General features: G+C 42.2%; 1 protein-coding gene across 8 annotated transcripts; it reads left to right on the top strand.

Annotated features, from left to right (window-relative positions):
* Positions 1–58: 58 nt before the first annotated feature.
* fubp1 (far upstream element (FUSE) binding protein 1) lies at positions 59–14,117 on the top strand. 8 transcript variants are annotated; one of them, XM_054757481.1, is made up of 20 exons: positions 59–226; positions 665–788; positions 3,546–3,581; positions 3,688–3,724; positions 3,813–3,859; positions 3,986–4,057; positions 4,138–4,195; positions 5,537–5,699; positions 5,784–5,882; positions 5,967–6,062; positions 6,154–6,256; positions 6,442–6,681; positions 6,767–6,927; positions 7,009–7,160; positions 9,889–9,967; positions 10,052–10,181; positions 10,461–10,535; positions 10,975–11,037; positions 12,806–12,972; positions 13,199–14,117. In XM_054757481.1, exons 1-20 carry the CDS (start codon positions 140–142, stop codon positions 13,205–13,207), a joined length of 1,998 nt encoding a protein of 665 aa, XP_054613456.1. In that variant the 5' UTR covers positions 59–139; the 3' UTR covers positions 13,208–14,117. The 8 variants fall into 8 exon arrangements, with proteins under 8 accessions (XP_054613456.1, XP_054613501.1, XP_054613464.1 ...); XM_054757526.1 differs by having other exon boundaries at positions 665–755; positions 9,889–9,965; positions 10,056–10,181; positions 12,806–14,117; XM_054757489.1 differs by having other exon boundaries at positions 665–755; positions 12,806–14,117.
* The last annotated feature ends 141 nt before the right edge of the window (positions 14,118–14,258 follow it).

Genomic DNA, 14,258 nt, shown 5'->3' with positions numbered 1-14,258 from the left:
TATAAGGAGGAAACAAAGAAGGAATAACGTCACACCAGTCAAGTATCGCGCGACAACAAGTATCCCCGGGAATTGAAGCGTCTTCCGCCAGCATGTCAGCCGCCATCTTGTAACGCTGTGGAGGAGAAGAGCAGCAGATATGGCGGACTACAGCAGCGTGGCTCCCCCGTCCTCCGGCGGCGGAATGAATGATGCTTTTAAAGACGCCCTTCAGAGAGCGCGACAGGTAAGAGCGCTCCTTTCGTGCTTTTGTCAGTTCAGAATTACACCTTTGACGTGTGAATGTCAGATTTCGGTGCGTTCTTTTACCTACTGGCGGCCTCGCCTTAAGCTAAGCTAGTTAGCCGCAGATGTTCCCATAACACCACACCAACGGTTGCCGCAAAAGCTAAACAGAAGAAGCACAACTGTAAACACTGTATATTTTACCACACGCACATCCGAACAATAGCTACACGTTTTATTATGCGCGCTAAAGTGAGCCACCACGAGCTTATGGCCATTCCTTTGTTGCTTCCCCCTTCCGGAAACGAGTGTAGCACAAGGCCGCAGGACTCATGTCGTCTCGGGCTGCTGCTTCAAAGTTTTTGATCTTTGATTTTGTGGTGGTGCAGCTTTTGTTGTTGTTGTTGTTGTTGTTATTGTCATCATTATTATGTTTCAGATCGCAGCGAAAATAGGCGGCGATGGCGTTGCAGCACCATCAACGGGCGATTTCGGCTACGGAGGCCAGAAAAGGCCCCTGGAGGACGCTGGTGGGTATTTTCCCATGCCTAACCTGAATATCGGTCAGTGGCTCAAATCGATTCCATGCTAGTCTTGTTAATGATGATGCTTGCCTTGTGTATGTTGTATTGACGACTAAATGATAATTAACAGTAGATCTGCTATTTTAACTTATTCCCATGAATTCATATGCACGTTCATTTTTGTCCTAAAAGATCACATGTGTTTGTTACTAACACCACCCGCTTCGTGATAATATGAATTATATTTCAGGGCTCCAGACTATTTTTACAAGCAGCACAGTGGCCCCTAACTTAAAATTTTAGAAGCGCAAGCAGAACATTTAGGGATGTATTTGGGTTGGGGCCGACGCTTAACGGAATAAAATAATTTAAATATCTTTCTTGTATAAATCTGTCCTGCTTTATATAAAACGGTATACTGTACATTGTGTCCAGGTTTATGATAGCACAGGCGTATCCAACTTCCAGTACAATTAAAACTACCTTGACCAAAAAAGGAAAAGTGAGCTATTTCTCTTTTATGTGACTGACAACATTTAAATTGCACTTTATTTGCAAAGCACATCTTCACTCAGTGTGCTCATTTTCTTTATGCTATTTAGTGGTCATTTGCCATTAGATACAGGCATTATGTCTGAATTGAACAGTCATAATAAATATTAAGAGTTTAAGCAAATATTCTTTGGTTAGCTACTCAACTGATCTGATGGCGAGCTACAGGTAGTTCACGAGCTACTGTAGCTAGCTACTGCTAGGTCCCATGATAGCGTCACTAATTTAAGGCTGGACACACTACGTGTTTATGTTAAACAACTAGGACACACTAGTGTTTTGAAGATGACAGTTATTCTAATGGTAATGAGAGCAAGGTTAAGTGACCGTTTGGAAAAAGTTAGCACATACCACATGATTGTGATAGCCATCGTAGCTTCCCTGTTTGACAAAAACTAGCTCCCAACAAACCACATTGCATGTTTGTTTAAAAAACAAAATGTTATTGTGGTTTAACAAAAAAAAGTCACATTTAGAGTCTGTGGACCAGATGCTAGGCAGATAACTCTAGTTAGTTAGCTTCCGCTGACAGTGGAGTTAGGCAAAATGTGTAAACTAAGATGGTAGAAAAGCCGAACTTGAATGCAATTTCAAATGTGAACGATCTCATACGTTGGCATCAATGTGCTTAGACTGTGACAAGCTGTTGTCAGTTGACTACACATGGCACAGATTATTTTCCATTCTCACGGTAAAAGGGATGCCCCTTGTCAAGTAAATACGGGATGCAAAATTTTATCTGGTCGCTCCTGTGCGAGTAGATAAAAAATTCACTCGCAGTGTGTCATAACAATAAAAACTCTTGAATCTTGAATCCTATTTTATTGTCAAAATGCGACCATTTCGTTGCTGTCTGGAGCCCTGTATTTATACAACAGCCCCAGAAACAAATCATCATGCCTTTCAAATCAGAGGTTCCCCATACCTTTTTTCCCCAGAAAGTACCACCTCCCAGGATTATTAATTACCACAGTGACCCAAATCTAATTATTTTTTTTCTCCTCTTTTGCGGAAGACGCGGTTGTCTTATGTTTGCGGTCTGGAGGTTTATACATGCAAACCAACCCGTGCTGCATGCCTAAAACACACAGCGCTGCGAGGCAGCATCACCAACACAATTTCTCTTGAACATTTGTATGTATTTTTCCGGAAAAGAGGTCGTCTTACATTTGGGTCAACTTGGTAATAGACCCAATAATATTTGTATATGTATTTACGCATTATAGGATGATTTGTTGCAGGGCTGTGGTGTTTGAGTTGATTGTCCAGGTGTACCCAATAAATTGATAGCGTATGCCCATTCGGTTTCTTTTCTGATACACTGTAATGATGCTGTAATCTCATTCAAGGGATGTGTGCAGGTTTTAATCATTGCAATTTTATTTGTAAAGTTAGGCACAAAGAATTGCAGCAGCTCTGCAGCCATTATTAGCCAACGGCATTCTCAATTTGTGATACTTTAACTTAGGGCTGGGCGATATATCAATATTTCTTTGAAACACGATATAAAAAACAAACATATCGTTCATATCGATCTAGACTGCATTTGGGCTGTTCTGTTGTATCTTGACATGGAGGTCTGCCTCACTCATCACTGCTGTGTGGGTCAGGGCTCCTTAGCGAGGCTACTGCCCCGCCCCTCTTCGTGCTAGATCTGGTGACATTCCAAACCCTCTTGGCAACATATTTTCTCAAAAGCAACTAGCGACAAATCTAGCTTTTTTTCTGGCGTCGTTGGAGAGTTTCTGCTATTTGGTAACATAAAAGTGAAAGTAAAGTCCCCGCTGCACATTGCAGTGGAGACTCACGCATCCTGGAGGTGCGATGTCACCGGGGTGAATATCGTCCTGTTTTACAGAGCGGGATCTCAACCGAAAATGTTTGTTATTCTTCATTAAATGACACTCTTACACTTTACACTTGAACCTTATTCGGACTTGGGCACTTACCCGTCAGTGTATTATGACGTGTGATGAGTTTTGGTCCATATTGCCCAGCCCTACTTTAACTGTTAAAGAAATAAAATTATAAGCTCAGTGAATGGGTACTGGGCTATAGGTGCGGTCTCCTCTTTGCCATATACTGCAAAACAATGCTGACATTTCCAGTGTATGGGGTAAGGTTGGTGTTAGGACGCATACTAGCTTGAGACGCATGCCAGTACGGTGGCGAGCCCACAAGGTTGACCAGACTTCTTTGGCTCGCACTGTAACACATACTGACGCTGCTTTTGTTATGTTGTAGACCAACCAGAGACGAAGAAAGTGGCAACCAATGATGGTGGGTTAACTGATGATAGCAACAGTTGGTGGTAAATTTGTAAAGTGTATTTATAGTAAGGTGGTATCTCATTACAATTAATCCCCCCCCCCCCCCCCCCCCCCAGCTTTTTCTGCCATGGGAGGAATTGGTGGCCCCTCGAGGTGAGCTAATTCAGCAGTGTGCCACTCAGGTTACCTCACAATTCAATGTACAAAACGATTTTTATAATTTTCTCACCCACTTTCTCAGGTCAGCATCAGAAGAATACAAGGTTCCTGATGGAATGGTTGGATTTAGTGAGTTCATTCAGCACTTATTAGCTTCTATCTGGTCAGGGTTAGCTATGGAATATGAGGAATTAACTCGTATCTGGTCAGTGTTAGCTATAGAATATGAGGAGTTAACACGTTATTCTTTTCTAGTTATTGGAAGAGGCGGTGAACAAATATCACGTCTGCAGCAGGAGTCCGGGTGCAAAATACAGATTGCTCCTGGTAAGTTTAGCTTAGATTTGGGCACTGTAAACAAGAAGAACTAACTTGTTTTTACAAGAGTTGTAAATATTGTCTTGTAGACAGTGGAGGCATGCCTGATAGATCAGTGACATTGACAGGACCACCAGAATCCATCATGTAAGTATTGTGCCTCCTTACTTCATTTTTAAGCTACAGTCACACAGCTACTGTATGATTCAGTTTTTGCCAAAATGTTGCCTTTGTTTTCGTACTTTGCATGTAACAAACTAATTCCACAAAAGTGAGTTCCCAAACAAAGCACCCTACGTATTGCTGACTCACCGTCCGTACTTTTTTTGGAGTGTGGCTACTAAATTGGGGCCAACGAATGTTTGTGATAGCTGAAATATTGAAACAACTATACCACAACAAAACTTTTTTTTTTTTTACATCAATGTATCAATTTGTTTACAAATATAACACCATGAACTATTTACAGTTTTCACATTTGGAACTGAACTGTGTGGGCATGGGCGTGCATGTATGTGCACGTGTCCACACATTAAAATTTCTCTACAATGCATAACCTTCTGCACGCTCTTTCACTTCTTCCTGTCGTGTGTTTCTTCCATCCACATGAGCTCTTATCAAATGCACCTCTGCTTCCTATTAGCCGTTCTTAGGGCTTAAATTTGCTCTGAAGCCAAATGCATTAGTGGGGAGTTGCGTAATTTTTTTAGCCTAACATGCAAAAACCCCCGCAAAATACGTTGTTGGTGTTAGGGTTAAAAAAAAAAAACATAACTACTTCTTTGGTATTTAATAGGGCTGCAACTAACGATTATTTTAATAACCGATTAATCGGTCGATTTATTTTTTTGATGATTCGGATAAAACAAATTTTAAATTTCCGCCTCTTTATTTAGAAATAGAAGATTTGAACTGACAGAGCAAATACGTGCACAAACACCCGGTTGTTGCTTGAATATTCTGTTAAAATATAAAAAATAAAAAAAATGTAATGTTTGTCAAATAGCTTCAGTAAAACAAATGTACACAAAAATAGCATCATGATCATTTTCTTAATCGATTAATCGGATGTTTGTTTCAATTAATGGCGTAATTGGTTAAGCCATAGATGGACCGAACTAATAATAAAAAAGCACCTACAGTTTGTGGTTTGGTCCGCAACATATCAGAAAAGAGGCAAAAATGTCCACTGTTTGTGTGCGTGAATATCTTGTTTTGGGTAAAACACAGATAAATAGGTCTGCTTTCATGGATGACGAAGGAAATTAAACAATATTCACATTTGAGAGACTGAAATCAGAGGATATTTACATATTTAAATCAAAAAATGATTAATCGATTACCAAAATAGTTGTCGATTAATTGGGTAATTGATTAAAATTGATCAAAAATTTAATTGTTGAAGCTCTAGTATTGAATGAAAACTGAGGTACCACAGTATTGTGCTGTGCTACTTTGTGTGTGACATTGCCATTCTTGTATGAACAGGACAGCAAAGAGGTTGCTCCAGGAGATTGTTGAGAAGGGGCGACCAGCCCCAGCGTTCCATCACAGCGATGGCCCAGGCATGACCGTTCAGGAGATTATGGTTCCTGCCTCAAAAGCTGGCTTGGTCATTGGGAAGGGAGGCGAGACCATCAAGAGCCTTCAGGTTAGTGTTGGGAATGGAACAGGCCAATGTTCATGGTTGCCAGGGCTGGGTCAGAACACACTTATGTGTTTACTATTATTGTAGGAAAGGGCGGGAGTGAAGATGGTCATGATCCAAGATGGCCCCCAAAACACAGGCGCAGACAAACCTCTCCGTATTTCAGGAGAGCCATTTAAAGTTCAGGTGGGGCATCGTGCTTCCTGATATTCAGCTGCTATTCTTTTCCTAATGAGAATACATTGACCTGAATGAAACTGTCTTTTGCAGCAAGCTAAAGAGATGGTGATGGAGCTAATCAGAGAACAGGGCTTTAGAGAGCAGAGGGGCGAATACGGCTCCAGGATCGGAGGGGACAGCTTAGACGTAAGTTTTTTTTTGTTTTTTCCCCCCTTTCTTTCTGAGGGGACAAGTATTATCCAGCAACTTTCATTGTGTTCTTCCTCTGCCTCCCAAGGTTCCTGTTCCTCGGTTTGCGGTTGGAATTGTCATTGGCAGAAATGGAGAGATGATCAAGAAAATACAGAGTGACACGGGCGTCAGGATCCAGTTTAAACCAGGTGAGTTATCAGACCCATCTTGGATGTTTTTTTGATGAATTATTGGTCTATGATGAGAACTCATGCACCACTCTGACAGGCTGATGGATACACCTAACCTTAAATGATCTGAGACTAAAGACACATTAAGACAAACCAGTTTTCTGTCAATGATGGCATATAACATACGTATTATTGCCTTCCAGATGATGGCAGTGCACCAGACAGGATAGCACAGATCATGGGTCCTCCTGACCAGGCTCAGCATGCAGCAGAAATCATTACGGACCTGCTGAGGAGTGTCCAGGCTGGAGGTCCTCCTGGTCACGGTGGCGGAAGAGGCCGAGGACGTGGGCAGGGCAATTGGAACATGGGTCCGCCTGGTGGCCTGCAGGAGTTTACCTTCACTGTTCCAACCATGAAGACTGGCCTCATCATTGGAAAAGGCAAGATAACTTTGTGGCAATCCTTTTGACATAGCAAAGGCTGGGTATGAAGAATTAAGTAGGATTGTGATGACTACTTCTTCAGGTGGTGAGACCATTAAATGCATCAGCCAACAGTCAGGAGCCAGGATTGAGCTGCAGAGGAACCCTCCACCAAACTCAGACCCCAATGTTAAAATGTTCACAGTCAGGGGCTCCCCCCAGCAGATAGACTACGCCAGACAGCTGGTGGAGGAGAAAATTGGGGTGAGTCAGCGTGTCTGTATAGGCGTATAATGGGCAGTAGATCTGCAGTATTTTTTATTCTTTTTTTTTTTTTCAAACCAGGGACCTGTTACTCCAATGGGTGGCCCACATGGTCCTCCTGGTCCACATGGAGGTCCAGGCCCACATGGTCCTCCTGGACCACCAGGACCTCCTGGAGCTCCGATGGGTCCATACAACCCTGGACCTTACAACCAAGGACCCCCAGGACCACAGTAAGTAAAATACAGTCGTCCTTTGCTACATCATGGTTCGAACATCACTCCCTCACGATATCGTAAAAAAAAAAAAAAAAAAAAAAAAAAAAACAACACACACAATTAAAAAGTTAAAAAAAAAAAAGCATATTTAAGCAAATTGTACTTTTGGCCTATGAAGTATTTTCATGCGTAAAAATGGCTAAATGAACTAACTAAATCAACTGAATTGCAAACTTACAAGGCAGAAGAAGCATTGTAATTGTGAGTGTAATAGGCGTGTCTTGTGACGAGAAGCTGTCTCGTGAGAACAGGGCAGTCAGAAGCAAATCAGACTGAACTATGGCATTGCTACTATGAAGGATAAATGTAATATGGAAGTGACAATGTGCAAGGCATTATGGAAAGCGCGCATTAAAGGGATAGTTGGGATTGCTTGACATGTCAGCCATGACATGGGATGTCAGCCTCAGCACATATGCTACAAAATCTTCAACAAACTGTAAAAATTGTGATTAAGGAAGATGTAGTCACAGATGTATTACCTATTGCGTTAATGTAAGATATTTGACTCCCTTATTTTGTGTACACAATTAGACAAACGTGACAGAGTGCTCTTCTTTTGAAGGCGGGAAATGTGTTGTGTGTGTGTGTTGAGAACGGCAATTGACGGTTGGTATGTGCTGGGTGCAAGAATAAAGGTGCCTCTTGTCTATTTTGACTGAGAACCTCCACGTTATCAGTGGGCATTGTAAAATGGTCCTTACATTAAAGTGGTAAAACGACAAGTTGAAAATATACTCATCCAGCCTGAGTCGCGCGGGGCGCGCACACAGCCGCATTAGCATGCTCTGCGAAACTAACCTAACCCTGCTAGCCTCCATTCACGCTCCGTAACAGAGGTGTTTCCAAGGTTTTTTGCCGCTTGGCCATGTTTAGTAGTGTTTGAATTCCCGTGAGAGCTCCCTGCACCGTGACACAGTGAGAGGGAACTACTTCTATAGCTCCATAGCCGAATATCCAATGTCCAACTTGAAACTAACTTCACCACGGTGCACCAAGCATATTTCTGCATGGTGGTGTTGCGTTTTCTTCTTCTTACGGGAGGCGAGAGTGGCAACCAGTTACGAACGTTCTACGGCAACTGGATCGGCCTGATCTTGTGGCAGAAGCCGGTATTAATCCAATCTTTAAAATACAGCAGATCAGCAGCCAATCTTCGATCCTGAAGATGCAATGACATCAACCTCCCTCTGGGAATATTTTGGTTTTAAACAGAATTAACAAGGTGAGCACATGAACACGCATGAACCAGTATGTGGCATTTTCTAGAAGGTAGTGACTATGAAGAAGGGGAATACGACACAAACAACCATCCTGTCGAGCGTTTCCAACTGGGGAAAACACTCAACGCTTACTGAGACGTTTGGTTGGCAAAGTAAATCAAGACAAAATGGTGAAAAATGGTGCATGCTCAGTGTCGTTCGCTGTGTGTTAAGCCTTCCTGTTGAGGAATAATATCCTAAGTCCATTTATTCAAATGCAATTTTGTGAGAATTGATACTGTTTTATTTATTGTTGTGTGTGCTTTTTATTGGAGTGTTTTGTTTTTGTTTTGGTAACAGACAGGGTCTATTTTTTTGTTTTTGGTTGTGATAGTGAGTCCATTCTATTTTCATTGTTTAGTTTTTTTTTCTTTTTTTGTTTCATTTATTTTATTTAAAAGCCCTTAACATGCCAATTACAAAGGGGAAAAGCCCATGAGAAATTAAAATGCATTGCTTTTGATACAATGTACTCTAATTATACCGTATAATTAATGATAAATTGTCTCAAAAAAGGTTGTCAATATCAATGAGACAATTTGCAGGACAATTATCCAGCAAAATGTATTGTAACAGGCCTATTGTGTAGTCATATTTTTTTTTCATTGTACTCCTTTAATGTTAAAATCTCGTCTCGTAGACTCAATGTCGTGCCTCGTCTCATGAGTTGGGTGTATTGTGACACCCCTTGACCACTAGGTGTATTTACTACAGGTTTAAATTCTCACAACAGGCACAATAATAACGTAATCATCATAATGACCACACAGGTCCACACACTGTGGGGTCCATAACCCTTGAAAAGCTAAAAGTCAACTCTGAACCTTTGACGTCACTTCCTGTCCTCCACATATCTCTCCGCCCACCACTACACATATCCCTCCGCCCACAACTAAGGTCCCCAAGGGAACACATTTACTGTGACGCTGCGCAAGCAGGGGTTTTATTTACGTCTTAAGTGGCTTATTTACTCTTATTTTGTCTACTATTTTGGGTAATAAGAGTGTCAAGCCATTTAAAGCCGCATACATTGATGAAACAATAGCCACCACCAGAAGTATGCTGATAAAAAAACCAAGAAACTGCTAACATCTGAGTCTGTTATCTTGTCTTATTTTCTGATTATATCTACTATATTAGCTAATAACAGTGTAAATAGGAGTGTAAATGTGACTACATAGGTGTAATTTCTTGTCTAGAGGGCTCTAATTTTAAACCATATTTAGAAGATTGTAAACAGTTTTTTTTTTTTAATGCCGTGACTCTGAAAATATTCTATTTATTAATATTGAATCCTACTCTGCGAAAATTCACTTAGGTCAGGTCAGGTCGGCAACCAATTAACCACGCTGGACTATGGAGGACTACTGCGATCTAAGTTGATCATAAGAGCAAAACTTGTAACTGTTTATTTCTTTCAGTGGTCCCCCAGCTCCATACCAGCCTCAGGGGTGGGGCAATGGCTACCCGCACTGGCAACAGGGACAGCCTGACCCAAGTGAGTGCCTGACACCACAGGAAATGGGTTAACTAGTCATGTCCTGCATGACAGGCTTGCCTGAAAATGTTTTTCCTACCATGGGTTCAGACAAAGCAGCAGCTGATGCAAATGCTGCAGCGTGGGCAGCCTACTACGCCCAGTATGGTCAACAACCTCAGGCTCCAATGACCCCCACCAGTGGAGCACCAGGCACGACTCAGTCCAATGGTCAAGGTAATAATCCTGGATGAGCGCCCCCTCCACTCCAGTTAGCGTGGAAGACGTATAGTGTAGTGGACTAGCCTCACCTCACTAGTCTTAAACTTTCTTTTGGTTGACAGGAGACTAACTTCTCTCCCCAGCTCCCTTTTTAAAGCATTTTTTTTTTTTTTTATAATAGGCCAGGGACATGGTAGTTTGTCCACCATCTTTTGGTTGACAGCCTCCCCAGGCAGGTGGAGGAAAACCTACTCAGAAGGATTTATTAATTACAAGTACCATTTTTTTTAACAGGTGACCCACAGGCTGCAGGTCAGAGTGGACAGGCAGATTACACCAAGGCCTGGGAGGATTATTACAAGAAAATGGGTATATGACTGTAGTCTCAGTGTACACCTATTCAACATGCAACAGTCTAAACAGCAACCAGGCTCTCGGCCTTTTGCAGGTCTGGGTAGTAGTTATCAGTACTTGAAGCTTGCCGTGGAGCTGTTTTGATTTTTTTTTTTTTTTTTCAGTGCATCTCCACATGGGTTCACCTTGAACGGCCTGTGCTGTTTAGACTGCACCATACTCTTGTCTCCTGGACTGAGATGTGAACAAAAAATTTCCTGAGTTTAGGAATAGTCTTATTTCCAACATAATTTGTTGGATGTGCTATTATTGGCTCACTGCTGCAAAGTGTGCTTCAGCGTTCCATTGATTGGACAGTGTCCTGTTGTGTATGTGGGCTGTGCATACTGTGAATGCTGTTGTGGATCTCGGATGATGGCGCGGTATACTGAAGGACAAATTGTTCTCTCTGCAGGTCAACAGAGTCAACAACCTCAGGACTACACTAAAGCTTGGGAGGAGTACTACAAGAAACAAGGTAGGTGTCCTTGTGCCTGGGATGGGTGGCTGTGCTCGTCATGCAGCTCTTTTATAATAGAGATGTTGCTCTGACAGCCTCCCAATATAAAAGCAGAAGGTTTCTGACCCCCATTCTGAGAGATTGGTGGTGGGTTCGTTCCCCTTCTTACACAGTGGTTTGAAAGTGCTTGCCCCCTTCCTGATTTTCATTTTTTTTTGGCATGTTTGTCACACAAGTTTCAGATCATCAAACAAATATGTATTAGTCAAATAAATGAATGAGCAAATAAATATTTGTCAGTGAAAACACACCTGAACACAAAATACTGTTTTGAAACTTTTTAAGGGGGGGGAAAAAAATCCAAACCTACATGTCTCTGTGGGGGGGGGGGAGAAACCCCAAACAAACATAACTGTGGTTTATCACACCTGAGGTCAATTTCTTCAGCCACACCCAGGCCTGATTATTGCCACACCTGCTGTTCTCAATAAATCACTTAAGTAGGACCTGCCTGACAAAGTGAAGTAGACCAAAAGATCCTCAAAAGCTAGAAGACATCATACCTAGATCTAAAGAAATACCGGAACAAATGAGAAAAAGTAATTCAGATCTATTAGTCTGGGAAAAGGTTATAAAATTGCCAAAGCTTTGGGACTCCAGTGAACCAAAGTGAGAGCCACAAATGGCAAAATCATGGAACAGTGAACCTTCCCAGGGGTGGCCAGCCAACCAAAATTATCCCAAGACCGCAGCAACGACTCATCCAAAAGGTCTCAAAAGACCCTAAAGAACTGCAGTCCTCACTTGCTTCAGTTAAGGTCAATGTTCATGACTCCACCAAAAGACAGATTCTGGGCAAAAACGGCCTGCATGGCAGAGTTTCAAGACTAAAGCCACTGCTGAACAAAAACAACATTAAGGCTTGTTTCAATTTTGCCAGAAAACATCTGGGAGGATCCCCAAGACGTTTTGGGAAAATACTCTGGTCTGACTAGACACTAACTTTTTGGAAGTTATGTGTTCCATTACATGTGGTGTAAAAAGTAAAGCCGTATTTCAGAAAAAGAACATCATACCAACAGTATAATGTGGTAGTGTGATGGTCTGGGGCAGTTTTGCTGCTTCAGGATGTGGAAAACTTGCTGTGATAAATGGAACCATGAATTTTGTCTACCAAAAAATCTTGAAGGAGAATGTCCTGCCATCTGTTCGTGACCTCCTGCCGAAACAAACTCGGGTTCTGCAGCAGGTCAATGATCCAAAGCACCCCAGCAAGTCCACCTGTGAATGGCTGAAGAAAAACAAAATGAAGACTTTGGAGTGGCCTAGTCAAAGTCCTGACCTGAATCATATTGAGATGCTGTGGCATGACCTTAAAAAGGCGGTTCATGCTGAAAAACCCTTCAATGTGGCTGAATTACAACAATTCTGCAAAGATGAGTAGGCCAAAATTCTTCCACAGCGCTGAAAGAGACTCATTGCAAGTTATCACAAACGCTTGACTGCACTTGTTGCTGCTAAGGGTGGCCCAACCACTTATTAGGTTTAGGGGGCAATCACTTTTTCGCACAGGTCCATGTAGGTGGGTGGGTGGGGGGGAGCAAGCGGCCAAACACTTTTTCACACCACTGTAAATAGTAAGGTAGATCTGAGGTAAATGTTCATCCTATCATTCATGAATTAGCTACTTGACGCTATTCTATTGGCTATGGTGGAAGTCTTTAGTGTTTATACCTGGGATTGCTATGTTTTAGTTTTGCCTCAAGTCTTCCCCTTTTACTTCCAGGTCAAGCTGCTCCTCAGCCGGCGGCACCAGCAGCTGCGGCCCCAGCCACCCAGGCCGGTGGCCAACCAGACTATAGCGCCGCCTGGGCCGAGTACTACCGGCAGCAGGCGGCTTACTATGGCACAGGCAATCCTCAGACCATGGGTGCAGCACCACAAGCCCCTCAGGTACGCCCCCTCCTTCGAGATTAGAATGTGCATGGAATGGTCCATGATTGCTTCCTAACCTCCTTGCCCCCGCAGGCTGTTACAGGGTTCCAGTGAGTGCAGCTGCAACGTGGCACTTTTTAACCCAAACTTTCCTTCCTAAACAGGACATGAGCTGTTTATTTTGGGAGTCCACTGTTTCCGCTGTTAACATGCAATGTATCTTCTATGTATTTCTCCTGCACAGGGCCAGTAATGTGAAGTGGACATAAAGTAAATGCTTCATTGTCGAAACAAATCCTTTTGTTAAATGTTTGGATGCTGACGCCTTGATGAAGATCTTAAATTTCCTTGGTTTGAAAGTGTTTGACATAGATGGCAGATTACCCGGCGAGCACGACCTCCACATTTATTTTCTTTTTCTCTCTTGTAAATGCTTTGTTTTTAGTGCGGTAACTCTTCATGTGGTCATTCCAGCCATGTATCTACATTCAATGTGGTTAGAAGTCATGTTCATTCTTAAACTGTAGACATTACCATGTAAATCATCTCAGTTTTAAAAATGCTATTGCCTGTTGTGTTTTTGCAATAAAACAAACTGAAACCTCCTGTGTGGGTAAGTGGGCATCACCTTAGAGAAATGGGGGTATGTTTGTCTTTTTTTGAAGGTGGGGGGGGCGGCTTAGAAATGTTAGCAGGGCCGTGTGTGGGTTTTCAATGTGGTTGACACAAAGTGATCCTGTCCTGTTTCTCTCCAACTGTCTATAAGACACTCCATGTGTTTTTTTGTTGAACCTTCCATGCTTTGACTTGAATCTGTAGCCAGACGTCAGAACAGGAAGTGATCCATATTACACAAACTGCGGTGCGGTGGTACTCTTTGTTGACATGGTGGCGCTAGTATGTTTGTTTTGCCTTGATATAGACACTTCCTCCTCCACAGGCAAGTGTAGACGAGCGGTAAGCAAGTATTTTTGTACTTTGTTGCTCAGAGGATAAACGTGCTGCCTGTTTTAGTGTCCCTATTTTTGTGTTTTTTTTCCTCTAGGACAGTCAGGTAAATTTGCCGCTGTATGACATTGATGCATTGAAACTTTCTGACTGTAAACTAATGTACGTTTTTTTTTAAACATGTTTTATGATAAAAAAAAAATGCAAAAAACAAATGATTTTTGCTGTGCCACTTGGTGTCTATCCAATATGAGCTATGAGAATTGTAGGCTCGCAGTCTTCATCCAAGTTGAGCCCTGCCATCCTGTAAGTACAAAACTGAGCCTTTTGATGCTTGCAAAGTATATCAATATTTA

This window comes from Dunckerocampus dactyliophorus, chromosome 2, assembly GCF_027744805.1.
Source record: "Dunckerocampus dactyliophorus isolate RoL2022-P2 chromosome 2, RoL_Ddac_1.1, whole genome shotgun sequence".
NCBI classification, from domain to species: domain Eukaryota; kingdom Metazoa; phylum Chordata; class Actinopteri; order Syngnathiformes; family Syngnathidae; genus Dunckerocampus; species Dunckerocampus dactyliophorus.
Note: the sequence above shows the minus strand (reverse complement) of the source record. Positions and strands in the feature narration are given on the sequence as shown.

What these genes read in the sequence shown, in the direction of transcription:
- fubp1 (XM_054757465.1), top strand. Translation starts at nt 140, where the DNA reads ATGGCGGACTACAGCAGCGTGGCTCCCCCGTCCTCCGGCGGCGGAATG. An exon ending in AGGGACAGCCTGACCCAAGT is followed by an intron (nt 9,968 to 10,051) that starts GAGTGCCTGACA and finishes CCTACCATGGGT; the next exon opens with TCAGACAAAGCAGCAGCTGA. An exon ending in GGAGTACTACAAGAAACAAG is followed by an intron (nt 11,038 to 12,805) that starts GTAGGTGTCCTT and finishes TTTTACTTCCAG; the next exon opens with GTCAAGCTGCTCCTCAGCCG.